The sequence below is a fragment of the Abramis brama genome (assembly GCF_963993115.1).
Source record: "Abramis brama genome assembly, chromosome: 19".
Lineage (NCBI taxonomy): Eukaryota > Metazoa > Chordata > Actinopteri > Cypriniformes > Leuciscidae > Abramis > Abramis brama.
In genome coordinates this window covers 24773529-24799650 of record NC_139981.1, presented here as the reverse complement: position 1 = coordinate 24799650, position 26122 = coordinate 24773529, and the positions used below count along the sequence as shown (strand labels likewise).

Here is a 26122-nt window from a genome sequence, read left to right as displayed (position 1 = left end):
TTTTAATTGTAAGTACAATGTAACTGTCACCTTAAAATAAAGTATAACAATAAAGTATAACCAAATTCTCTATTTATTCAAGAATCCTGAAAAAAAAAAAAAATGTAAGACTATAAAGGTTTTTTTGAGCAAATCAGCATAGCACAATAATTTCTGAAGGATCATGTGAGACTGAAGACTGGAGAAATGATGCAGAAAATTCTTTGCCATTACAGGAATAAATTACATTTTTAAATATATGAAAATAGAAACAGTTACTTTAAAAACATTAATATTGTGAAATATTATTACAATTTAATGTATTTTTGATCAAATAATTTCAGCCTTGGTCAGCAGACATTAACATCTTGACCGCAAACTTGAACGGTAGTGTAGATTACGTAACTTTTGGTTTAGACCATCATAGCTTTAAACATAATAATTCATACATAAAAGGCATTTGAAAAGTAGCCTGTAGTTGAAGAAACAAAGAGAACACACACACACACCAAAGTACACAGAAACACAGCCTGATGAATACTTCTGTTTGCCGTTCATGAACATTACATTTAGTTCATTAACATTTCATATGCCGCTTGAGAACAGAAATGCTGCAACAGCAAACACACATGCACATTTTACAAAGCGTATCCCACAGCATTTCTCTGTTTCCTTTGTGTTTTTCAGGTTCGAGACCTGACACTGCTCATAGCCAGCTACATTAACTGCACACAGCAACAAAAAGCAGCGGTGCACCACCTGTCGGCCCCAGCCCTGCTTCTGGCCCTGTCTGGAGAGATGAAGAACAAGGAATCAAGGAGCAAGTCTCCTCCTGCTGCCAGCAGACCCAGCAAAACACCCACCCTTCTTTAATACATCCCTGCTGGACCATGTGTGCTGGTGTTCACTCAGGCTGTCTCTCACTACACTCTCTAATTCATTACTAAGTTATAAGCTTGTGCCCAAAACCATCTTTACAATATAGTGATTTACATCAAAGGGAATCTGGAAATGAAATGAGAGACATATCTATAAAAGGGCAAGACCATAAAGAGACATCAGAAAAATTATTTATTGCTATATTATAGGACATAAATAATACAATTTAATGATTTTTAAATCATTTAAAACATGACTTTGGTTTGAATGTTTTTATCCTGTTTACTGAATCAACTTGGGTTTACTTGATTATTCATACACCATTTATATTTTAATGTTAAAAATGTTAAAAATCTTTTGACATGTTTTCATGTTATTGTAAATGTCAAATATGACACAACAGGCTTTTGTGGAACATTTTCCATCTCTTAATTATCATTGATTGCATATACACACAGACACACACACACACACTTACTTATACATCAGGCTTTTCATGGCTCATATATGCAATTCATTGATAATTAAGAGATGGAAAATATTGCTCAAAAGCCTGTGGTGTCATATTTGACATTTATGTTAACATAATAATTTTTAACATTAAAAAATAAAGTATGAATAATCAAGTTAACCCAAGTTGCTTCATTCCAGTAAATGTTTATCTTGCATTTACTTTATAAAAATCGTTAATGATTTCTGAGCAAAAAGGACTTAAAGTATGAGTATGAAAAAAAAGTATGAGCTATCAATCAAAGTATATTGTGTACAGGAGGTTTTTCAGCAAAGTTTTGGTCATACTGATAATTTATAGGCCCTAGAAATTTGCGTATTAAACATGACAAAGTAAGCTAATATATACATAAATAGGCATTATACTTATTGTTCAACAGAATTTTACAAAGCATGTTTAATTTAAGTTATGAGAGAGTAAATGTTTTAAAAATTTTACTATAAATGTTGTAACACGCATTGCCAAACAAGCATTCTTTTTCAGTTCATTTATACCTCCTGGGGGTGACGTATTCTGGGGGATACAAACATTTACAGGCAGATTATAAAAATAAAAAATAAAAAGAATTAATAACATTTCAATATAAACGTAATAAGCTAGCACAACAACTTTTTAAACATGTTAATCCCCTCCAAATATTGCAAATATGTGAAATATATCAACTTTTCCCTCTACAGGTGGCCATGTTGTTTTTAAATGCAGCCTATGAGCTAAACAAAGAATGTATGAACAAAGTCACCAGATCTAAATATTCACAACAAAACATCTTTTCAACATGAAACCAAGAAATGAGACCTACACTTTCCCTGCCTCTCCCCACAGCTTCTCAAATGTTTGTTTCTCCTAGGATACGTCGACACTTTTAGGGTTAAATCATCTTAAATATGATGTGACTTCCTGAGGGTGACCTGGTTGACAGTAGTCCTCAACATAAAAATGAGTGAGATTTCATGTCCACGTCATGTTCCGCTCCAATATAATAATAAAAAAAAATATTTTGGAAATGAAAATGAAGCCTTTTGTTGTATTGTAATATTATTTTTGCGATTGTCAGATTGTCATTAACATATTTTTTCCCTGGCATTGCATTTTTGAGGTGTTTTTGTTTTTTGTAATTTACATTATTTTCAATAGTAATCTCACTATATACAGTTGTGGTCAGAATTATTGCCACCCCTGGTAAATATGGTCAAAGATGGCTAATTGAAAGTAGGGGGGAAATCACATTATGAAACAAATGTTTTTCTCCAAAACACGTTGGCCACAATTATTGGCACCCCTAGAATTTTTTTATGAGTAAAATATCTCTGAAGTATATTTTCATGAATATATATATATATTTTTATCACACCAGGGTGACTAAACATGAAATTGTCTAGCTATGACTTTTTTAGTTTAAATATGAGGAAACTCAAAGTCTCTTAATCATCCATCACAATGAGTAAAACCAAAGAATATAATTCTGATGTGCATCACAAGATTGTTGTTGGCTGTAAGAAAATAGCTAAAGCATTGGAAAATCCCCATTTCCACCATCAGGGCAAAAAATAAGAAGTTCCAATCAATTTAATGTTGTCTGCCTATTTTTCTGCTGGAGATCCTGGACATCTTGTTCAGATACATGGTATCATAAATTAATAGATTATCAAAGATTAATAAAAGGGTGCTAATAATTGTGGCCAACGTGTTTTGGAGAAAAACATTTCTTTCATAATGTGATTTTCCACCCACTTTCAATTCATTTACTTCAATAAAAGTTTGGAGTTTTGCAAAAAAAATTAATGAAAGATCAAAAGGATAAACAATGCAGATTTATTTTTACAGCCATCTTTGATCATATTTACCAGGGGTGCCAATAATTCTGACCAAAACTGTATATACATACATATATATATATCAGAATTATTTCAGAATATATATTCCACGCAACTTTTGAGAAATGTGCATAATTTTCATGAAAATAATGTCAGAGATGCAAATAATCTTTTTTTTTTTTTTTTTTTTATGATTTGGGGATGAAATATGGCCAGAACTGTTCTTTGACAAGTTTCATGAGATTCTAAGTACACTTTTGTCATGCCATGGTATTCTAATACTTATATAAGAACCTTTTGTGGTTTTCAGGCTCTAGCAGCAATCTAATTTCAAAGAAATATATGAACTCGAAACACTAACTAAACAGGTTTTCTTACACTCAAAAGGTATATGTAGGCTATACATTGTTCAGACATGTGGTGGCTTGCTGGAGTTTATGCAAACGAAACCGGAAGTAAATCATGATTGCAGAATGAGAAATACTAATTCCCTCCACTCTGAATCTTACCTCGTCTTTGCATGTTTAAGCTTGCAGTGGAAGAATGTAAGGATAGCAATACACCAGGAAATGAATTAAGACAGAGGATGTTTGGTTTTTGGCGAAGAAGCCAGCATGGAGTCATAAGGTGGTTGCAGTATTTTAAAGAGTATGTACCGATGTACTGAACTGGGGGTGTGACATTCATAAAGAAATTCAATGGAGAAGATTTGTCTAAAGCCAAAGCATTATATTTCCTCATTCAACAAGGGACACTATGACAGATAATGTCATAGTAAATTGTATGTATTTTTCCTGTGTGTTTTCTATAAATATTATCTATTATGCAATTTTAAATAAATGTCCTTACTCAAAAAAAACGAAAATTGATTCTGTTTTTAAAATAGAAATTCATCATAAGTTATATTAATACACTACCATTCAAAAGTTTGTGGTCATTAGTATTTTGTTAGTAATAGTTATTTTATTTATTTTATAAAATATATAAATATATTTTAAAATGTAATTTATTTATGTGATGCAAATCATTACTCCAGTCTTCAGTGTTACATGATCCTTCATAAATCATTCTAATATGCTGACTGAAACATTTCTTATTATTTTCAATCTTGAAAACTGTTGTGCTGCTTCATATTTTTTTGTTGAAACCTTTATACATTTTTTTTCCAGGATTCTTTAATGAATAGAAAGTTCAAAAGAACAGCTTTTATTTGAAATAGAAATATTTTGTGACTTGTGTGAATCTTTTGTGTGTCTTTACTGTCACTTTTGATCAATTTAATTTGTTCTTTCTGGATAAGAGTATTAAATTCTTTAATAAAAAATCTTACCGACACTAAACGTGAATGTTAGTGTACCTACTGTATATAATGCACACTTTTCAGGAATACAAGACAGCTACACTTCACCTAATTATTATGTGTATATACAATCTCAACATATCAATGAGAGATTGATCTAAAATGTTTTGCAGGACATGAATGATTGTTTGGCTTTTAATCAGTATTCTGATAATGAAAACTAGTTTTGCGTAATACGAACAGAGGCGGACAGAGTACACAGCTTCATTACTTGAGTAAAAGTACAGATACCCCTTGCTAAATTTTACTCAAGTACAAGTAAAAGTATTACAGTCAGATGTCTAGTAAAAGTACTAAAGTACTTGTTTTTAAAAGTACTTGAGTATCAAGAGTACAAGAGTACATTTTCTAAATATTGCATTACTGCCACAGTGCTTACATTGGTAAACACAGCAAACACTTGAAGCGAAAACTATCATTAACTTGTTCAGAAAATTGAAATAGTCTGGCGAGGTGGGGCCACGGCTTGGCACATTCGCGGGATGCGATATTTTTTTCCCCAGGATGGTAGGGGAAGACTCATGAATATTCATTAGGGAAGTCATCCCTGATTGGTCTGATGACCTACCCCTAACCCCACCCCTAAACCTACCCGTCACTGGGGTTAAGACCAATCAGGGATGACTTCCCTAATGAATATTCATGAGTCTTCCCCTACCATCCTGGGGAAAAAAATATCGTTCCTGGGATGGACCTGCTGCGTCTTCATCCATTGTTTCGTCCATGGTTTCGTCTCTTATCTAAATCTGACCATGGAGTTGACTTTAGCGGAAAGCTGAAGGTGATTGCTGATAGGCTGTCCCAATCAGTGGCGCCTGCACAATCCAATCACATTTGAGAGGGTTTCCGAGATTATTTTATTTTATTTTTTTATAAGAAGAAGTAACGGGTACTCACAGTTATGGATAGAAATGTAGTGGAGTAAAGAGTACAATATTTGCCTCTCAAATGTACTTGAGTAAAGTCATGAGTACTCCCCAAAAATGATACTCGAGTAAAGTACAGATCCCTCAGAATTGTACTTAAGTACTGTACTCAAGTAAATGTACTCAGTTACTGTCCGGCTCTGAATACGAAAGGTTTGTTCTGACTTTCTGCCACAGTTGGTTGATTGCTACACTTCCTGCTATTTCCCAAACCAGTGGAATTAAAAACGAACATACAGGGTTTTCCCCCATGCCACATCTTTCCACTTGGCAGCTGTTTTTCTTTGTGTTGTTACAGTATTTCTTTGTTCTACTGGCAGACTCCCTCCCTTCATTACACTGAATCAAATATATTTTGCTTTACTACATTTCATAACCGAATCACGTGTCTTTTAAGAACCGTTGATGATGTGAACCGAAACACCGGTGAGGAGTGAACCATCCTCATGAAAATGTCCCTCCCCACTGTGACCCACACTCATCTGACAAGCTTTGTTATTTAATCCCTCCTTTTCTGCCATGGAAACGCAGACTGACTCTTAACTCAGGTGTGAGCACGGTTGGGGGAGGGCAACACGTGATCCACCTAAACCTGTCTAAACTAGTCTGAGAAACAAATGCTCGAAGCTTTTCTGGGGAAAATACTGGGGGACTAGAACTGAAAGCAAGGGAGTGCCAGCCAAGCTTTTGTGTAAAAAAAAAACAAGTCAGATTTTTTCTTTTGCCACTGGTCATACAGCAACCTCTTTGGCAAGGTGTTTGCTATTCTTGTACAAATTTGTAGCGTGTGATTTCTACTAAGCAAGTGTGGGAACGTTTTTCATTAATACATTGGTCATTCATTAATGTCCCTGTTAAAACCTGACAAACTTTTCTACCAAAAACAGAATTACAGGAAACGCTGCTTCCTTGTTCGTGAGAGGTTGAGTCGGAAATTTGCATTAGTCATAGCACAATGATATAGGAACTTTGTGGCCTGAAACCTGAGCAACAGGTCTAACCAGTTTTTCCAAAAAGCTCAATATACAGGTCTCTCATGGGTTTAATTATTAGTCCTTCACTGCGAGTGAATGGTCATCAGCTTTGAGTTAATAAACAGCCCCTTTGTTCTCAGTTCTGAAAGAAAATAACCCTTGTACAAATGCACAGCTTTAAGGTGTACAAGTAGACATTTTCAGGCAATGGATCATTAAAAACTTGCATTTTACAACTTTTACTTTAAGAGCAAGCACTGCCACTTGTAAACTGAATATATCTGGTTTCTAGCTACTTTAATTTGTCAAAAGTTCATTATGCTGATTGATATTGCAAACTGTTATTTGTGTTACTTACTGCAATTCTAAAAATATTGGTTTGTGGCATAAATGGCTTTACCATTTTCTGCACTTTGTCATTTACCTATAGCCTATGCATAGATAGTCACAGTCTCAGAAGTGGATTCCTCTCCCAAACAGTGTAATGTCTTCTCTAGCCAAAACTAGCCTTTTAACAAGTTGTCTTTACTTTGAATAGGGCTTTCTTCTGTGATGAATCTCATGTGACAAACAGGTGCAGCTTCAGCCCTGGGCTAAAAAGGACAATCAAATCCTTTGGTCACAAAAAAGCCAAGATTTGTTTTGCGGTAGGACTGTCCTTTTCATTAAAGCCAATACATCTTTAGTTAAAAGGGTTGATTTACTATTTAAATGAACATATGGCAGATAAATTAGGAATACAGTAAAAAAACAGCATGACATTTAACAAATTTTATTAAAAACTTACAAGTCACACAAACTGTACAATGTTAAAATGGTGATCCAATGAAAATTAGCCCTCATTAAATAGCAAAACGTAACAGCAACATTGCTTAAAAACAACTGTAGCCAGCATGTAACAGACACAATTTTCCCAATATGAAAGTGTCATATGCAATGCAAACAACAGGTCAATGCTTCAGCAGGGGCACGTCCCAGTGTCAGATTCAAGTACATGGGACATCATTAATAGCTTTAAGACATGGTCTCCATCTCTCTGGGCTGCAAGAACAGAAGGAAATGTGTTAAACAGAAGCTTGCTCCCTTTTGGGAAAAGTACCACAGTTTAGATAATGAAGTAAATGAGAACTAACCTGTGCTTTACTGTACTGGGCCTTCTGCCGCCGTGCAAGAAAGAACTAAAATAAAAGGAAAAAAAAAAGTTAAACCACAAGTACACGCACACATCATTTAAAAGTGAATCTACATACACACTTACCAGAACAAGAAGTCCTGCAAGCACGATCAAGCTGACCACCACAATGACAGCAATGATGCCACCGGTCAACTTCTGCATGGTGATGGTAGGTGCCTTTTCATCTACATAGTACACCAGGATCTTCTCCATGGACACCTTTGATCCCTCAACACTGACCTCGAATGGTGTAGGGTTGAAAAACAGGGGCAGAACCTTGATCTATGGAAGACATGAATTTTACACAAGTTACAAAATATAAAACCAGGCATTAAAATTACAAGAAAAGTCACAAGGAGTCTTACATCCTTCTCCATGTAATAAGTCATGAGGGACAGGTCTGGAAGTGCTTGTCCAATCGGCTTTTTGACATCCACAATAATGAGACGGCCATTTTTGTCATACTGGGGATGAAAAAAGGGTTAGGATCTGTAACGCAATCAAGAGTAGAGGGATATTACAATACAATGGCAATGTCTTACCTGAACCTCAGACACAAGTGTTTTATCCAACTTGTAACGCTGCAGCAAAGCATTCTCAATCCCACTGCAAAAAAAAAAAAGTTAGCAATAAAACACTTCAATAGCAGGTCTTAATTTTCCACGATCTAGCAAAGCCTTAAAAATCCATTGTAACATACGTCTTCAGTTTGGTGGCATCAAGAGATACACTTGCTTCTTTATGCATCAATTCCAGGCGAACCCAACTACAGAAAAAAAAAAAAAGGAAAAAAAAAAAGGGCATTGTCAGACCATCAAGTTTTGCTTCCTTCCAAAAACAGTAGTACAATACAGACCACACCTCAAACTAGGTGTGTCAGTCAGAAGAGTGTCCTGTTACATGCTTAAGTGCACTCACTATGTCTCCACATGCTCACACTTGATGTTCTTGTCTCCTTTGTCACTTCTACGTACACCAGCACTGTTCACACACCAGCACACATCAGTTTTGTTACACTGGACAGCCTTGAACTTCCCATCATTCTCACACTCTGGGTCATATATGCCATCATTGTCCACAATGGCGGTCTCTACTGGCTTCCCAGCAATTGATCTTGTGCTCAAGTTTTTACTGGCACGATACATCTCCGCTTTCATGAGGAAGCACTTGGGAACCACTGTGTGTGTGAGAGAGAGAGAGAAAAAAAAAAAGAAAAAAAAAGTCATTTACTACACTTAATGAGAAATGACGATTAAACCTTCCCGGTTTGTCTCAGCTAGGATAATTTGGGTGTAGTTTCCAAAACCAGCAAACTAGGCAGTTATACATTTTTAATATAGCCCAGGTTAGACCCTAAAGTACAGATGTCAAAAACTACCCCTAAAACATTAGTTTATTAAATAACTCAAGAGCAAATCTAGAGGAAAACTCACACTTTGTACAATCAATCAGTCGCTTGTCAACGTCAGCCAACTGAAGGGTGCACTGGCATGGGGTTCCATCACATACTCCCCATTTCATATTCTCACAAGTAGGACCTGTTGGATTAAAAAGATTTATATAGTGTTTGTTTGAACATAGCAAACTTGTTGCTAAACAGGATTAAATTAAAAACGTATATAACCCCAGGCAAGTAGAGTTTGCCCCCCTCCCCCCATACTGAACCACACCCAGGATCTCTTCGTTTTGTTTGCCTTCTAACTACCAAGTTGATGACGACAAGGATTAAACAATTTGGAACAATTAACCCGATTTAAATTCACTTTGTAATAATATAAATCAAAATTACTTACATTGTGAGGCGACCATATCCACAAATACCACAACAAACAAGGCGATTATAACCTTCATCATGGGTAAGAACTGAAAAACAAAAACCAACAGTATACCGGAATTATAAATCACTCCGTTCGAGGAACTTGTGAATAGTCCTATATATGTTAATATCCAAATATGCAATCTAACGATTCTTTCATTAATAAAAGGCTGAAGTCTTCTTACCCAAAAAAGCTCGGCTAGTCTTGAAAAAGAGAACAAAATCCAACCAAAGTGATTTATTCCGTTTGATAGACTGTAGACTCTTGAGCTTTATAAAGAATAGATCCAGCAGTTATCCTCTCTCTCTCTCTCTCTCTCTCCCCCGCCAAACGACTGATGTTAACGCGCAACAGGTGACTAATTATGTATACCTGTTTGAGTGAAGACGTCAGGTGGAAGTGGGCGGGACTAACTCTTAATAGACTCACATTTTTCCGCCCATGACCATATTTGGCAACTTGACGCATCGAGAATGAACGCAAAACATCATCTCTCCATTTTAGAAATGTAAAGCGTCAACAAAGATTTTCGGTTGAAACTCGACTCACGCAAACGCTGATACTTATCAAGTGAAACTGCAGTATGTAGTTGCAAGTTGTAGCATATATGACAACGTGAAACAAACACAAGGTGTCTAACACACTTGCACTTACAGATTTAAGGCAAGGCAAGATTATTTATATAATTTAAAATGGGCAACTATTTACATTTCATACACAATTGTGATTCAAAGTACATAATAAAGAGGGAGAGAGATAAATACAAGCATGTAGTAATATTGAGTTTTAAAATCATTTAAGACCATAAAAATAATGCTTTAAAACATTTTTTTATTAAAATGAATAAAAAGTAGGCCTACCGTCACCAAGTATTAAGAATAACTTAAATTAACATGAGCATAGGATAAAGTGGGAAGTATAACACAATCAGTTTAATTAAATAAGTTACAAATTACTTAAGCTTTCTGGGTGAAATCATTGTCAAACATGACCATTAGCCCCCTGAGGTGATCAGTATAGAACCTGTACAAATATAGAGGATTTTCAAGAAAACGAATTATTTTTGGGTAAGAAAGTAATTTTAATTCTAATGATTTGATTTGTGATTATTCTAGTTAATACATTTGGAAAGATAGTGTTGCCTGGCAGCCTATATAAAACATTATATTCTCTAGTCTAATGTGATATAATGTATAATACAAGCTTTTCATTTACATGTTAAAAAGCTAATAATATCATGCCTAACCAGGCAAGAAGGACTGTAACCCACAAAAAACAAATGGGTCAGTATAGAAATTTTTTGACATAATTGTCAAAGTGCTAACATGCTCTCACACACTGTCTGTTATGTTTTTAGAATTGTTAGGATGTTTTATATATATTTAATATTAATATTTAATTAATATAATATAATTAATATAATATTTATTTATTTATTTATTGGCTTTTTGAATGATAATGTTTACCATATGTTGTATCATTTTAATTAAAATGTTTAAAATTACATGAGGTCGGATGTTGGTGATATGGAATGGCATAATAATTCTTTAAAAAAGGGTACACCTACTTTGAAATGGCACAATAAGTTTACACACAGCATTTAAAACACCCATTTTATGATTAATGTAAACACTTGTCATGCCAATTAGAATATGAAAAAGGCAGGTATGACTATCACAACAATATCCTCCTGAGACCCAGAATTATTTTTATTTTTTTCCATGTCATGTTACTCATGTTAAAAAAATATATATATTTTATTCAAATGTTATGCTATGTCCTCTGTAGTGGACACCAGGACTCAGTTGTTTAAAAAAATAAAATGACATGAAATTATATGTATAGGCAAAAACAATGTTTTTTTTTGTTTGTTTTGTTTTTTTTCAATCATCAATACATTTTGTGGTTTCAGGATTTATTTGAACTAAAATTTGTATAAAGATGATTCTCGACTATGTTATGAAAGATATAACAGAATGAATTGATACACCATTTTACTTTATGCAATATGTGGGTAAAATGGCCATAAATTAATATTCCCATTCAATGCAATGTATCTATACACACTGTATCTAATGTGCACATTAATGTGTTCTTGGAGCAACATTTAATGAAAAAAGAAGTGTAATAATTGGAGTAATAATTAGCAACATTTTAATAATAATATCTAATATTTCATCAGAATATTGATGTATAACATATTTCCATATTCACTTGTTGTGTCTCCCAAAATGCCTGATAAACATGATTTAAGTCCTGATGTCCTCTACAGTGGACATGTATGAAATCAATGCCCTGTTCTGTAACAGAAAGTCATTTTTTGATTTGAAACCCCATAACGTTTTCCTGAGATGTTAGTTTATGAAATACAATTTAAAAAGTATTCCGATTTAAATTATAATTACAATATATTATCAAATTTCCATAAGAGTGCTACATTTGGTCACTAAATTAATGTCAGACATATTTAAAAACCAAGGAGAAGTTGTTTTTGGTGAAACCTCCAAACATTTGGTATCTCTGAAAAGGCCTGAATGTGCTCTTTACAGGTCACCCAGGTTGTGTCATGTGACATGTATGGTGTCAGAGAAATTCACTAAGTCTATTCTTGGGTCCCAGGAGGATATGACAGAGACAGAGACACTACTGTTAATGGTCAGTGTTGGGACATCAGTGTTACAGGTAAAGCCATTCAACTAGGCATCAACACTCAGGCTCTCTCTGTTTCTCAAGAGAATGCAGTGAAAACCAGGTGAACAAGTTTGGACAGAAGTGGCCCAACCCCCAACCACTACTTTCCGATCATTTCACAATCAGGATATTTTCTGTAAACTATTGCTTAGACTGCTTAAAGCAATTCTGTGGACACCAAATTTTGGATTGTGTCGAAAATTCTAATTTGTCTTGTAGTTGTAGCCTACGGGTATCATGACCTCATGAGAAGCACAGCACTGTCAAAGCTTAGAAATTAGTCAAATGGACACACCCTTCCAGACTGATACCCACAACAACATCGAAACTGACGTCATACTCTCTGTATGTAGTGGTATCTTAAACAACATCTCATAAACAATTTCAGATCATAGACATACATCTGGATTTGTGTTCTAAAATGTATATATTTATGTTTATAAGTGTTTTATATAGCTGTGGTCATGTGGATATGAAACCTTATTTATACAGCTATATGGTAGTAAAACCTTTTCTTAATGTAATGATGTCTTAGTCTAAACTAAACAACAAGGACAATAATCTGTGAGTCCAATTTAAAGTTACAGTCAGCCTATTTATCACACTCTTTGTTTATATATTGAAAAAAAAACAAAGATCTCAAGATGGCAGACATATTGGTCTGGTCTGCACTGCTTGTGTTGAATGAAAATATGTAATAATTGACAACTGAATGCATTTAAAAGGTGTTCCTCTTTGTTATTTTTCCACATCGCCACTTGATGGCGCTCTTATATGTTTTTCTACAATGATACTGTGTCTTATATTTTTTTGTTTACACCCTGATCTACATTTTCAAATGTCCAGAATTGCAGTTCCAAAGGTATGACTGGATTCTGTAGAAACTATTAATGACAGACACTACAGGTCATATTTTCTGTTTTGTTTTTAGTTGTAAGCAATTGTATTTTGTCCATTTTACATCAACATTTTTATTTCTCTACACCTAAAAGCAACAAGCCTTATAAAAGGTGTCATCCACGACCACGAGAATACAACCATCTTACTTAAATTAAAAGTGAGTGTTACTGAATAAAGCTGAATCATCTCTATAATTACTTAGGTTTCTCAAACTTTATTAAACATTGTGATACATTTAAATTACGTGTGCTCATTTACAAAGTTTAAAAACAACTATTTGTTACAGCTTCAATTTTTTTCTAGTCAGCTTTAGCTGAAGATAGTTGATGAACCAGCTAACTTAAGAAACTGCTGAGAAACTTTATAAATTAATTTATATATACACTACCGTTCAAAAGTTTGGGGTCAGTAAGATTTTTTAATGTTTTTAAAAGAAGTATCTTCTGCTCACCAAGGCTGCATTTATTTGATTTTTTTTTTTTTTTTTTTTAAAACAGCAATATTGTGAAATATTATGACAATTTAAAATGACTGTTTTCTATTTCAATATATTTTAAACTGTAATTTATTCCTGTGATCAAAGCTGAATTTTCAGCATCATTACTCCAGTCTTCAGTGTCACATGATCCTTCAGAAACCATTCTAATATGATGATTTGATGCTCAAGAAACATTCATTATTATTATCAATGTTGAAAACAGTTATGTACAATTTTTTTCAAAATTCTTTGATGAATAGAAAGTTCAAAAGAACAGCATTTATTTAAAATAGAATATTTTCTAACATTATAAATGTCTTTACTGTAACTTTTGATCAGTTAAGTAACTCATCCTTGATGAATAAAAGTATTGATTTATTTTATTTCTTTTCCCCAAAAATAAAATTAAAATTCTTACTGACCCCAAACTTTTGAACGGTAGTGTTTAATGTTACAAAAGCTTTAGATTTCAGATAAATGCTGTTCTTTTGAACTTTCTATTCATCATAGCATCATGAAATAAAAATTGAATTAACTGTTTTCAACATTGATAATAATCATAAATGTTTCTTCAGCATCAAATCATCATATTAGAATGATTTCTGAAGGATCATGTGACACTGAAGACTGGAGTAATGATGCTGAAAATTCAGCTTTGATCACAGGAATAAATTACAGTTTAAAATATATAAAAATAGAAAACAGTCATTTTAAATTGTCATAATATTTCACAATATTACTGTTTTTTTTATTGTTTTTTATCAAATAAATGCAGCCTTGGTGAGCAGAAGACAGGAAGAACTTTATATACTGTATATTATATTATATATTACTTTATATATAAAGTATGTGTGTGTGTGTGTGTGTGTGTGTGTGTGTGTGTGTGTGTGTGTGTGTGTGTAATAACTTACATAATGATACAAAAAGATACAATTTCTCAGCAGTTTCTTAAGTTAACTGGTTAATATTTGTAAACAGGTCATGGAAACAATACTAATGCACTAAATACTAAAACTATAGGTTTTTTTTTTATCTTTGTCTGAAGAAATTTTAAGCTTATTTAACAAACAAAACGCAAAGAAATGACAATCTACTCACCTGAACTTCACAAATATCTAGTAATTAGGATAGAATCAACTCTGTCTCAAAAACGATTTTATTTAAATGAACACAGATGTTGGCTGCAACTTCCTGTAGCTGTTGTAACCACAGAGGCAAGGAGTGGTTTAAAAGTGCCACATCAAGATTTTTTCAAATAACTAATTAATAGAAGCATGATAAAAGGGTAAGGCTACTTTGCATTACCCTTCGTGTGAGAAATTAATCAAAATTAACCAAGTAAAAGCATAAAGTAGGCTACAACATATTCCATCAGAAAAACTCCCAAGCACAGGTGACCTTTGCAATTTGGAGGCCCTATACAAGTGAACTTATAGGTGTACTGATATTTTACTAGTTAAATACTTCTAGCATATTTTTCAGCTTATGAAAGTACACTTTGAAGTATATACTCTCAGTAAACTAGCTTAGTATTTGCACTTGAATGTGGGAAAGTTATTTTTTTGTTTTATTTTTTTAAGCAACATTTTGAACAAAATGCTCATTTTTTTCGAATTTTTGTCAACATCTACATCATATTCAGCAATCTACGGATTTAGAACTATGATCAAAACAGGTCGAGTAGAACGCTTCCATCAACTTCCCCAAACCTAGTCCTGTAACTCTTCTTGGGTACACATTTTATTTGGTATCTTTTGGCAGTTTTGATTTATATCCGATTTATGTTTGATGATCGCGTTAGCTTACGTGAGTGTAAAAAATGCTTAAGACCTTATAGCCCCGCCCGTTTTCAGCGCTGCGCTCGTTGTGTTCTGTCTTCCGGTTTGTATTTCCACAGCTTGAAGGTATAGATCTTATGTATTTATGAATGAACCGCTCGTTTTGAAATCTTCCCGGTTTACTGACATTTGTAATGACATCTGCTTCAAACAATACAATGCTCATGATGACTTTCGTTAACTCTACAATAATCACTACAACAGCTAATTACTCTTCGAAAGCGATGCTGTAGAAATATACAGAGCTAAAGACGGAAGTTCAAAGACAAAATTCTAAAGATGGCTTGTTTCGCTGGCACATAAGGGCTGTATCCAAATTCAGAGAAGAATATAATGACAAAATCACATCATGACGCAGACTGAGATGTGGATATAAACCACAGCAGCTCGGTGCCTACAGTTATGATTACTGTAGGTATTTGTTTTGCGCTGTCTCGTGCTGCTTACCTGAGTTGCGAGGATTCGCCCTCCCAAGCTGCGAGGATTCACCCTCCCAAGCTGTGACAGCACACTACTCTACATCAGGACGGATATCTCGGATTCCCTTTCTTCACTACATGAGTGCACACTATTAAATTTGCGATACCCTGTGCTTCACGGTGGTGACTGGTTTCGACCACGCTTTGGTAGAGTTTCACTGCAAACCTATATATCTGCTTCATATATATTATATATATTATATCCTAGATTTATCGCATACACAGTGTCGTGCTAGTTATTGTATGCCACGTCGTTCTATCCGAAGGCAGATTTGACTTTCACATGCGATTGTGTTTTCATGTTATAAACCTTTTGGTTCTATCTGAAGATTTAATTGATCCTTCTGAGTGGGTGTTATCACAGTTTTGAGTGCCTACGGTGCTAACCGAGGATGTGTCATTGACGGAGTCATGGATCATAGCTCTCTCATCTGTTTCAAGTTGCAAATTGTGTCCGAATGCGCTTCTTCCCGACGACGGACACGATCGATGCCCATCATATTTAGGCATTCAACATCTGAAAGAGGCTCTGACTGATCCGTGTTTGTAATGTAGTATGCTACTATTGTCAGAGAGACAGCTTCGCCTTGTTGAGTTAGACACTAACTCATCTGTTAGCCTCACACAACATCCACGGCGCACTCAAAGCGTTGCACGGCAGCAGCTGAAATCTGTACCACAGACAGAAACTTCAGAACATTTCCTATCGAAGACTGTAGCTACTCTCTCTTCAGAACTGCTGGAGATGAATCGGCTTCTTTAGTCTCTACAACCACCAGTGTCGGACGCACATACTGATAACACACCAGTGGATGAGAGCGATTTCCAATCCCCACATGCTATAGATTTACAAGCTCTCTCTATGAGTGTGTATAATTCACATTTTCTTTATGAAGAATAGGTGGAACCTGCCATGCAACCCACCCTACCACATGATGTTTTCTCCAACCGATCTGCTGCAGGTGGTTCGAGCGGTGGGTCTGTACATTCATCGGGCGCAGGCCCATCTTCTCCAGATGATGTTTTATCTGTTATGCAGATGTTTGTGGCCCGTTTGGGTCATGGCAAATCGCCTGTCCAGCCCATTCAAACCATTCTGTTCTTCAGACAGTAATGTGTTTGCAATGCCACCATGTAAGGATTTTGTGACAGAATTCTCCAGTGCACTTACAAGTCCCAATGTGCCTAGAAGGAGGTCAAAGACAGTCCGCACTCTTGCCTCCATGGCCAAGACTGACTCCATTGGGTTAGGACGGGCGCCTGAAATTGAACATCCGGTAGCAGCATTAGTGATATCACCATGCACCATGAGGCTTTAAGAGGCAATGTACGCTGTCCGAGTTACACTTTCTTGAAGAAGGCATACGAGTCGGTAGCATATATAACTTTCATATATAACAAGAGAATACTATCTGCCAGCTGCTTCTTGCTTGTAATAACACATTAGAGTCAGCGAACATTGACGCTTCTTTATCTCAGTTCTTACAGATGGCTCTGTTGACTGTGAACTTAGGACACTTTCAGCTACCCTTCTAACAGCCCATAACCAGGTATGGCTTGCTCAGGCAAGGTTACCTGAAGATTGTAAGAAGACATTTAGAGAACTGCCAATTGTACCGGGACATCTTTTTGGCCCCAATGTTTCTGAGGTATTGGAGAAGAGAATGAAGTTGACAGAAGCTACACGACAACTAACTCAGGTCCCACAGGCACCACCTTTTAGGATGCCACTGGCTCCAGCTCACCCTCTCTACCTGGGCTTCAGAGCAGCGTCAACAGAATGCTTCTCAGTTTCAGGCACCACAGGCGACATAGAGGGGCTGAGGAGGCCCAGGGACCCTTTTCACCGTCACCATCAGGGGGGACCACATCAGCTGGTCAACAAAATCCCACCACAGGTCCTAAAGGCAGAAGCCAAAAACCCTGAAGCTCTGGGGCCGGCGGTCGGTCGTTTCGCTGTGCAACATCTAGATTACTGGAAAAATTAAATGTCCGACCCCTGGGTTCTGGCGACTTTGAGCAGGGGATACACTCTGCAATTCTGACCTTCCGAAGTTTTCAGGAATCCTTCTGACAGTTGTCAAAAATTTAACAAGTTCAATGGCCCTTTCTTTAGAAATTAATTCACTGTTGCTGAAAGGAGCCATAGAAAAAGTTCTTCCTCTCAGTCAGAGGGATGGGTTTTACCCCACATACCCCACAGTGTTGAATTTATTTCAAAGTATAATCTTAAAAGTTTAAATTAGATCTTTTAAAAATAAAAGATGTTTTAAAGCATCACTCAGTAGCTTCGGGATTTCTTCGCTGTATTCTCGCTTTTTGCTCGCAGGTTTCTCTCTAGAGCTCCCCCCACAGCTTCGGAATAGATATTTGACAACACTGTTGTAAAAACTCGTTGGTGATTCTCAGACACCAGAGGCTATAGATCAACGACATCAAAGCAGATGGGACATTCTTTAAAACGTCTTCTTCATTCGGGTTCGGACAGCGTGAGGGAGCGCAATAATGACAGCATTTTAGCAGATTTCTTTTGGCCGTAAAGCAATTGTTTACATCGTGAGACCTGATATCACGCGAGACTTCCTGAAGCGGCGGCCGGCGGCACACCGGCTCAAAGTTGCAAGTGCGTATTTTCCGCTCACGGGCACCAGGGGGGTGCGAAACGACCACCATTCAACCCGAAATAAGTAATATAACCATTCCAATGACTCCAAAGCTGTTCAGTTAAGGTAAAAAAAAGTTACTTAGTTCACCTTTAAATTAAATTCAATGAATTATTTAAAGTCTTAATCAGGGCCGGCGCTCCGCACACGCACATCACGCACTGCGTGTAGGGCACCAAGTGCTTGGGGGGGCAGCAAAAAATCTGGGTCGTGAAAAATCATCACAATAGGCTACTAGTATAAATAACAAATAAAATATGTCTAAAGCATGTTAATATACAAAAGCAATACAAAAGTAATATAGGCCTAGACCAAATTAGTCGAGAAAAAGGTTAATCTCCTGTGCGACCCTCTCTCCAGTCTCTCTCTGGTGCCCCCCTTCCCCACCTCCCAGTGGTCTGTTCGATTATGCCTCAATCAATGTCTATGGCTAAGCCACGCCCCCTCCACTCAACATTCGGTAACAGGCGCTGTGGCAGCTGTCACAGTTGGAGACATTTCACAGGAGGCAATTGATGATTTTTGGAGACAGAAAGATTATATATCATCTCAAAGTCACCAAAAGGGCCTTAACTATGCATTGGAGTGTTATATTAATCATTTTATTTTGAGAAGGTCGATGACAAGCTCAGGGCTGCCAACTCTCACGCATTGAGCGTGAGACTCACGCAATTGACACTTTTCACACGCTCTCACGCCACACATCCATTTTCTCATGCACAGAAAAATTGTGGAGCAAAGAGGTACTTTTAATATTAAACTAATTCTCAGATCTTAGATTCCGTCAATTTTATTACGAAATTCAGACAAAAATACGTTTGGCGCTTGTAAATGTGACGTGACAGAACGCTGAGCGCCTCAGTTCAAGTGCATGTGAACCGATCACCTGTTACTTTTTTATTTAAAGATGCAGTACAACTTACCGAAAGTATACATAATATCGACCAATTAGTGTTTTTCAACCACGGAAAGAGGTCAATATAACAGCAGGAGAACAATTATGTCACATAACGTTACATTTACCTCAGGAAAGCCATTTAACGACCATAGCATGTTAATTAAATAGAAAAAAATAGCTAGAGAGGAGATTTTGCTGAGCACTATATTACATATTTATTATATTTTTACTTATGTCATTAAATAATTGTTATTATAACAAAAACTGCATTATATTTAATTTAATATTATTTTTAACCTTTAATAATACCAGCAGATTGGGCCCTCTATGTTTACAGCATTAGGTGAGATTATTTTTTTAAATAAAATTTAAAATAAACATGTATCCAAATTAGTCAATATTGAATCAAAATCGGAATCAAATCACAAGAATGGAATTGAAATCTTGAAATTTTTGTCAAGCAATAATAAAAACTGTATCCTATACCAGTCATTGTACAATGTAAACATTGTAACATGTTGTCACTAAACTTAAAATTCTTTTGACAAGTACACTTTGTTATTTGTTTTTACATTCCACCCCCCCCCCCCCAAAAAAAATCTCACTCCAAGCTAAACTCAAAAGTTGGCAGCCCTGCAAGCTTCAGCTCCAGACAAAGATTTAACGTTACAGGTCAGTGTGTAAACGTTATAGTTTGGTGCTATTTCGCTTCAAACGCGCGTCCTATTCGCTTTGGACGCGCAAATGGATTCAAAATGTTCAAGCGTCGAAGTAGACGCGATACGCGCGAATTTGACGCTCTATACGCGTTTGGTGTGAATGCAGCATAATGAACAGGCTGCGATGTCAAGATTGCAATGCTGGAATGTGTGTGTGTGTGTGTGTATGTCAGAGAGAGAGAGGCGCGGGCGCGATCGCGATCGAACAGTGGAAACATAAAAACATACTCCATTTTGAACTTTCTGTGTTACATTGTTCAGTTCCAAATCTGTGTTTTTAGTAATTGTGGTGGTATTTGGTATTTATAATTTTAACCTTTATATTATTTATTTCTTTTCTATTATTTATTATTTATTTGCAGCAGTTATTTTGGAAGTAAAGAGAACCTAACTAAGAAATTCTGTATGGTTGTTATGGTTGGGGGGGGGGGGGGTATTTTGTTTAATAAAAACAAAAATTCTACATCGATGGTCTGTGGAAAAAACTTGACTTAAACTCAGGGGTGTGAAGTAACGAATTACAAATACTCACGTTACTGTAATTAAGTAGTTTTTTTCAGAAATGTTACTTTTTTGAGTAGTTTAAAAATTGTGTAATTTTACTTTTACTTGAGTAGCCTACATTTTAAGTGATGTAGGCCTATCGGTAGGCTACTTTTATTCCGCTATTTTCCTTCCGTTTGTGGTCGTTACCAGTGGTGTAGTCTACGTGATACGCAGGTATACGCCGTATACCCACTAGAAAAGGCCAAGGATTTCCGTATACCCACTTAAAAAATCGTGAGGATGCGTAACAACTACGCGTTTTGTGTCAGAACTTTCACTTTCATTCATAAATTCACCCCGTCTGTGTTTGCGAAGCGACACCGAATCGCGGAATCCAGTCACAAATGGAGCTTGCTAAGCAGAACGTCACCGAATTTGGCTATTTTTGAATGAATAAATCAAAAGTAGGGCTGTACAATGAATCAAATCTCGATATGGACTAGTGTCTGTGAATATTAAAGTTAAAAGAGACTGCAATTGTTCTACGCGTCTCTGGGAATGAATGAGCGCTCAATGTGTGCTCCACTACACACACACACACACACACTGAAGCACGCGTGATCACGCTCGTGGTGTTTTCAGCGTTTCACTGTATTGAGACATGAGCTACTACATGTGCACTTCATCGCAGAGCTGCTATGAGAGTCACTTCACGAGAATTTCACCATTTCATTTGATAAAAGTCATTCATTCGTTTCATATACAAACACATAGAAACTGTAATGTCTTTACGACAACCTGTCAAAATAAAAGTTCGGTATAACTTGAAGAAATTATAACAGAAATATATTACTATTGCACAGTAGAGTATACTTCAAGTAGGCCTAATAATAATAATAATAGTTTATTAAAACACACAGAAACTCAAATGTCTACAACCCACCAAAATAAAAGTTCGGTCTAACTCAAAGAAATTAAAAAGAAGTAAAAATGAATTTTAAAATAATAATAATAATAAAATCTATTAAAACGTTATTTTAAGGGAATATCACACAAGTTTTCATACATGTTTTAATTTAAAGAGTAGCCTAAACTTGCCAAAACAATAACACCAGGAGTATATTACAGTATACTCACTACAAAAAACTAGACTACACCACTGGTCGTTACTCATTACATGCTCGTTTTTAATTTTTATTTTTATCCATCAACGTGATTGGATCAAGTAATCGGTCTCGTGACTGTCATCAAATCTTCTGCATAGAAAACTTTAACCGCTAGCCTACTCATGGCTGCTGTGGAAGACAAGTGCATTCTTCAAGCATCAATTCAATCGAGATATCAGCGTCTTCCTCTAATATGCTAAGGTACATTTCACATTTCTGCTTACTGTAAGGCTATTTATATAGGCTAACCTATCAACAGGGCCTGCCATTTGGTGTGAGGTTGGGGGTATTGCGTACTACAGTGTTAACTCCCTCAAATGCCGAGTTCATAATGTGGTGAATTCCCGCTCCCATTTACTTCATATAACCTAGATAGAGAGACGCGCGTCGCGATCTGTGCACTGCCGCGTCTCGCGCTCGTCATGCAGTCAGATTCAGTATGCAATGAACATGGCGTTAAATTTAACTGCATTTCTGTCAGTGCGTGACTACAGCTCGTTAATAAAAGACGTTTTTTTTTTTTTTTTTTTTATTGATCCATTTCATATAATCCGTCTTCATTTGGCAAAAACATTTTTCATGTTCAACTTTTGTTTTTGTGTGTGTGTGTGTATGTGTATGCTGCTGATAAAACAGCTTCGCCGAGACAGAGACATGCATTTGTTTGTGTGTGTGTGTTTGTTTCTTTTGTAAAAGTTTCCCGGATATAACTTCCCTTTTTAATGCACAATTTTCCTTACAAATTATATTATCAGCATTACAATGTGAGTACATGAGCCGTGTAAAATGTAAGGAATGATACCCCCCTTCTAGAACAATGTGCATTTACATTTAAATTGTACATATTTAAAGGCATGGAATTACAGTGTAATTAGTGTTAGCTCACTATCTTAGCTTTTGTCTGTACATTAGGTGAGGTAATCTGATAATATTAGGGATTCTCATTTCTTTATCAAAACAGAAAAACTGGAACCGTTTTGTAGAGAAATTGGGTATTTTTTCATCTCTCTATTTAACTCATCTCATGGTGTGTGATGCTGATCTATCATATGAGTTTCTAAAGGGTTTTTTGAATTATTTGCACAGTTATGAACATTGATATTTTATGTGCAACAATAGCATGCTCAGGCTCAGTGGCCTTACGCCTTATTTTAAATGTTTTTTGTTTGTTTCAAACAATATGATTTAAATGGTGATGAGTGTACTGTTTTGATGCATTTTAAAAAGATGGATGGTATATATTATTCAATCTTTCTGACAAAGAACAAAATATAATGTGTATTACAGTCAGAGCTGGATTAGTACCCCCAGGGGCCCCTGGGCACTGAAGCTCATGGGCCCCCCTCCCCTACCTGACAAACACCCACCCACACACACACACACACACACACACACACACACACACACACACACACACACACACACACACACACACACACACACACACACACACACACACACACACACACACACACACACACACACAATACTAACTAAGGCCCACCAGGTGTGGGATTTGACATGCCAATCACTATTGGTCAAAAGCTGAATGACAAGTTCACAAGACAATGATACATTTTTTTTTCTTTAAAGTAGGGCTGCACGATTTGGGGAAAATGTCATATTGCGATTATTGAGGTCAATATTGCGATTGCGATATAATAAACAAATGGTTTAATGAGTCAACTTGCTTGGTTCTCAAATGAAATGCACACACAGATTAGTGATAATGCTCAAATTTGTGTATTTCTCGACTCAAACTAGCAACAACAACTAAATGCACTGTGTTTTCAAATTAAAATAATATTTTTTACAAAATTAAATATTGACATCTTTGCAAACTTGTTATTTGTCTCAATAATACAATAGTAAAAAATAAATGTCATATTTACCAGTGCCCTTACTGTCTAACAGGTAGGCCTAGGACATATATACCGATATTGAATAAAGTTATCAAACAGTCTGCACTGCATAAATTATAAATTATACTAATCCTTATTAAAGCTAAAAATGTTCTTTAGTCAAGAGCAGTGAGTGATTTCTGTGTTCTTTTTGTTCTTTGATTAACTTTACTAACAGAAAGCTTTATTGGCTGCTGTCTTTTTAAGACCAGGCGCTGCTGACAGAGACGCTGATCTCACTCACGCCTCATTCTCTCACACCTCTTCACATTCATCATAAGACAGCTCTTATGTTACGAAGATACTCGACAAAAAACGGACATTTTGGCATAATTGTGTGTGTTATTGTAAGTTCAAGCACGAAAGAGAATTATTCTGGCGTGCTGTCTGTGCGCACGACACTGGCGCGTCTTTCTCTCTCTGTGTGTGTGTGTGTGTCACAATCACACTTTTGTCTTGTCGCACATGAATTGTTTAAAAGCATTTGCATGAATAAGAGCGGGATAATATAATGTAATATACACTTTTTTTTTATTCTGATTGGATAATTATCAAGATCGGGGCCAAGCCTTGCCTTGTGTATACTATTTTTATGTAGCGCACAAAAAAAAAAAAACTCTGATCAGGGAGGGCCCCTCTCTGCGCAAGGGCCCCTGGGTACATGCCCAGATTGCCCATATGGTAGATCCGGCCCTGATTACAGTATGTACAATGTTCTTTTAATTTATTAATTGTAGTGTATAGTGTTTACTATAAGGGGTAGAATCCACAGCTCAGTACTCACTACTCAGTACTTTTAAATAAGCTACTTTTTTTTTTCTTACTCGAGTAGTTTTTTGGACAAGTACTTTTTACTCTACTCACACTAAATTTTTTAGAAGGTAATGGTACTTTTACTTGAGTATGTTTTTCAGTACTCTTTCCACCACTGCTTAAACTTAAAGTATATTTTTTTTAAAGTATAAGTTTTTTTTTACAGACCAAATGAGCCTCTGTGCATCATGTCACAGCCTATGTAATGTTAGTCTGCTAACGCCTTTCCAGAGCAAAAGTTTTGTTCGTATTAAATTTATTTCAAAGCATAATAAAAAAAAATAAAAAAAAATAATATATATATATATATATATATATATGATCTTTTAAAATGAAAAGATTGTTTAAATTAAATCTTTAAAGTTTTAATACATTCGTATCTTCTATTTATCTCTTAGAAGATTACTGTAATGATTTTGTTTAACGTGACCTAAAGTATAATTTTTATTAAACAACGTCTGTTCAAAAACTTTAGATTGTTGAAATTTTTAAAGAAAAAACTGTACTTAGTCATCTTAAATCTCATTTATATGAAAAGTTTCAATCAGCATTTTTGTCCATGTTGGGTTTCAGTTTTTATGGGGGGGCTTTCCATAGCCATAATGATTTTTGTACTATAACTGCATATTCTATCCCGTACACCTAAACACGACCATCACAGAAAACTGCATTTTTACATTTTCAAAAATAAATACATAAAAATAAATCAATAATTTAATATAATTTCTAAGCTGTTTAGCACACACACACACACACACACACACACACACACACACACACACACACACGCACACATATAAATATATATAAATATAAATATAAAAACACCTTACAATTTCAGAGAGCTGAAGAAGTAGTTAGTACTCCCAGATCCTTCAGGGATAAACTACAGTGTGAAATGAATGCTTGAGACCCTCACAGAGACGGGAGGAGTTACAGACCAGATGAGCGTCTGTGCATTAGTACATTGTTTGTACTAAATTAATTTCAAATATAATCTTAAAAGTTTATATTAGATCTTATTCAAATTAATTAATTAAATCTTTAAAGTTTTATAAACATCTTATCTTCTATTTATCTTTCTAGAAGATAACTGTATCCATCTGATCCCCGATGGTAAAAAAAATGTTTTGCTTAAATTTAACCTAAAGTATACTTTTTATTAAACAGTGTCTGTTCAAAAACTTTTTTTTTAATACTTAGTCGTATTAGATTTATACAAAAAGATTAAATCAGCACTTTTGTCCATCCATGTGAAACATGTTGACAAAGTTTGTAAGTTTGTTTTTAAAGAAATCTGTGTGTGTTTAAAAAAAATTACTGGAAATATTTCATTTGTTTGATAAAGATTCCAAATGTGAAGGCGTCTGTGTGTTTGATGCCGCACAGATGCAACTCTTACATGGGTTGTCAGATAAGGACTCAGCATTGCTCTTATTTAGTTTAAGTTGTATCTTGAAGAAAACCAGCACACATTTTCAGAGAGACTAGATGCAGGGGTTAAAGCAAACAATAATCTTTTGACTGGAAATTTTTCCTCGGCCGAACCCCATTCCACAGCCTGTCACACACCCAGTTTAAGAGCAGTTTTTTATTAGGAGTATAGTGAGTACATGCTTTACCTTCACAAATGAAATACTCAAAGAACATTTTCAT

At 35.5% G+C, this 26122-nt stretch overlaps 2 protein-coding genes across 5 annotated transcripts in view; one reads left to right on the top strand and one right to left on the bottom strand.

Annotated features, from left to right (window-relative positions):
• Positions 1–4425, top strand: part of plekhh2 (pleckstrin homology domain containing, family H (with MyTH4 domain) member 2) — a 47265-nt gene extending 42840 nt beyond the window's left edge. Inside the window, exon 29 of one of the 2 annotated variants that reach the window (XM_084092355.1) lies at positions 667–4425. In XM_084092355.1, the coding sequence (XP_083948481.1) occupies positions 667–852 (186 nt within the window). In that variant the 3' untranslated portion in view covers positions 853–4425. The remainder of the gene's footprint in view (positions 1–666) is intronic. The other variant, XM_084092354.1, reaches the window with a different exon arrangement.
• Positions 4426–7199: 2774 nt separating this feature from the next.
• On the bottom strand, positions 7200–25346 carry epcam (epithelial cell adhesion molecule). Of its 3 annotated transcripts, none has more exons than XM_084092352.1 (10): positions 25300–25346; positions 9411–9480; positions 9051–9155; positions 8536–8794; positions 8318–8383; positions 8160–8223; positions 7983–8081; positions 7702–7899; positions 7577–7621; positions 7200–7484 (listed from the first exon to the last, which is right to left on the bottom strand). In XM_084092352.1, the coding sequence occupies exons 2-10, from the start codon at positions 9469–9471 to the stop codon at positions 7458–7460; spliced, it is 924 nt and encodes a 307-aa protein (XP_083948478.1). In that variant the 5' UTR covers positions 9472–9480; positions 25300–25346; the 3' UTR covers positions 7200–7457. The 3 variants fall into 3 exon arrangements, with proteins under 3 accessions (XP_083948478.1, XP_083948477.1, XP_083948479.1); XM_084092351.1 differs by lacking the exon at positions 25300–25346 and adding an exon at positions 14602–14686; XM_084092353.1 differs by lacking the exon at positions 25300–25346 and adding an exon at positions 9619–9816.
• Positions 25347–26122: the final 776 nt, after the last annotated feature.

Excerpts from the sequence above, each read along its gene's own strand:
- epcam (XM_084092352.1), bottom strand. The coding sequence starts at position 9,471 with ATGATGAAGGTTATAATCGCCTTGTTTGTTGTGGTATTTGTGGATATG. Across the intron at positions 8,795-9,050 it reads ACTGATTGATTGTACAAAGT|TGGTTCCCAAGTGCTTCCTC; the intron begins GTGAGTTTTCCT and ends TCACACACACAG. Across the intron at positions 8,224-8,317 it reads GATGCCACCAAACTGAAGAC|TGGGATTGAGAATGCTTTGC; the intron begins GTATGTTACAAT and ends TTTTTTTTGCAG.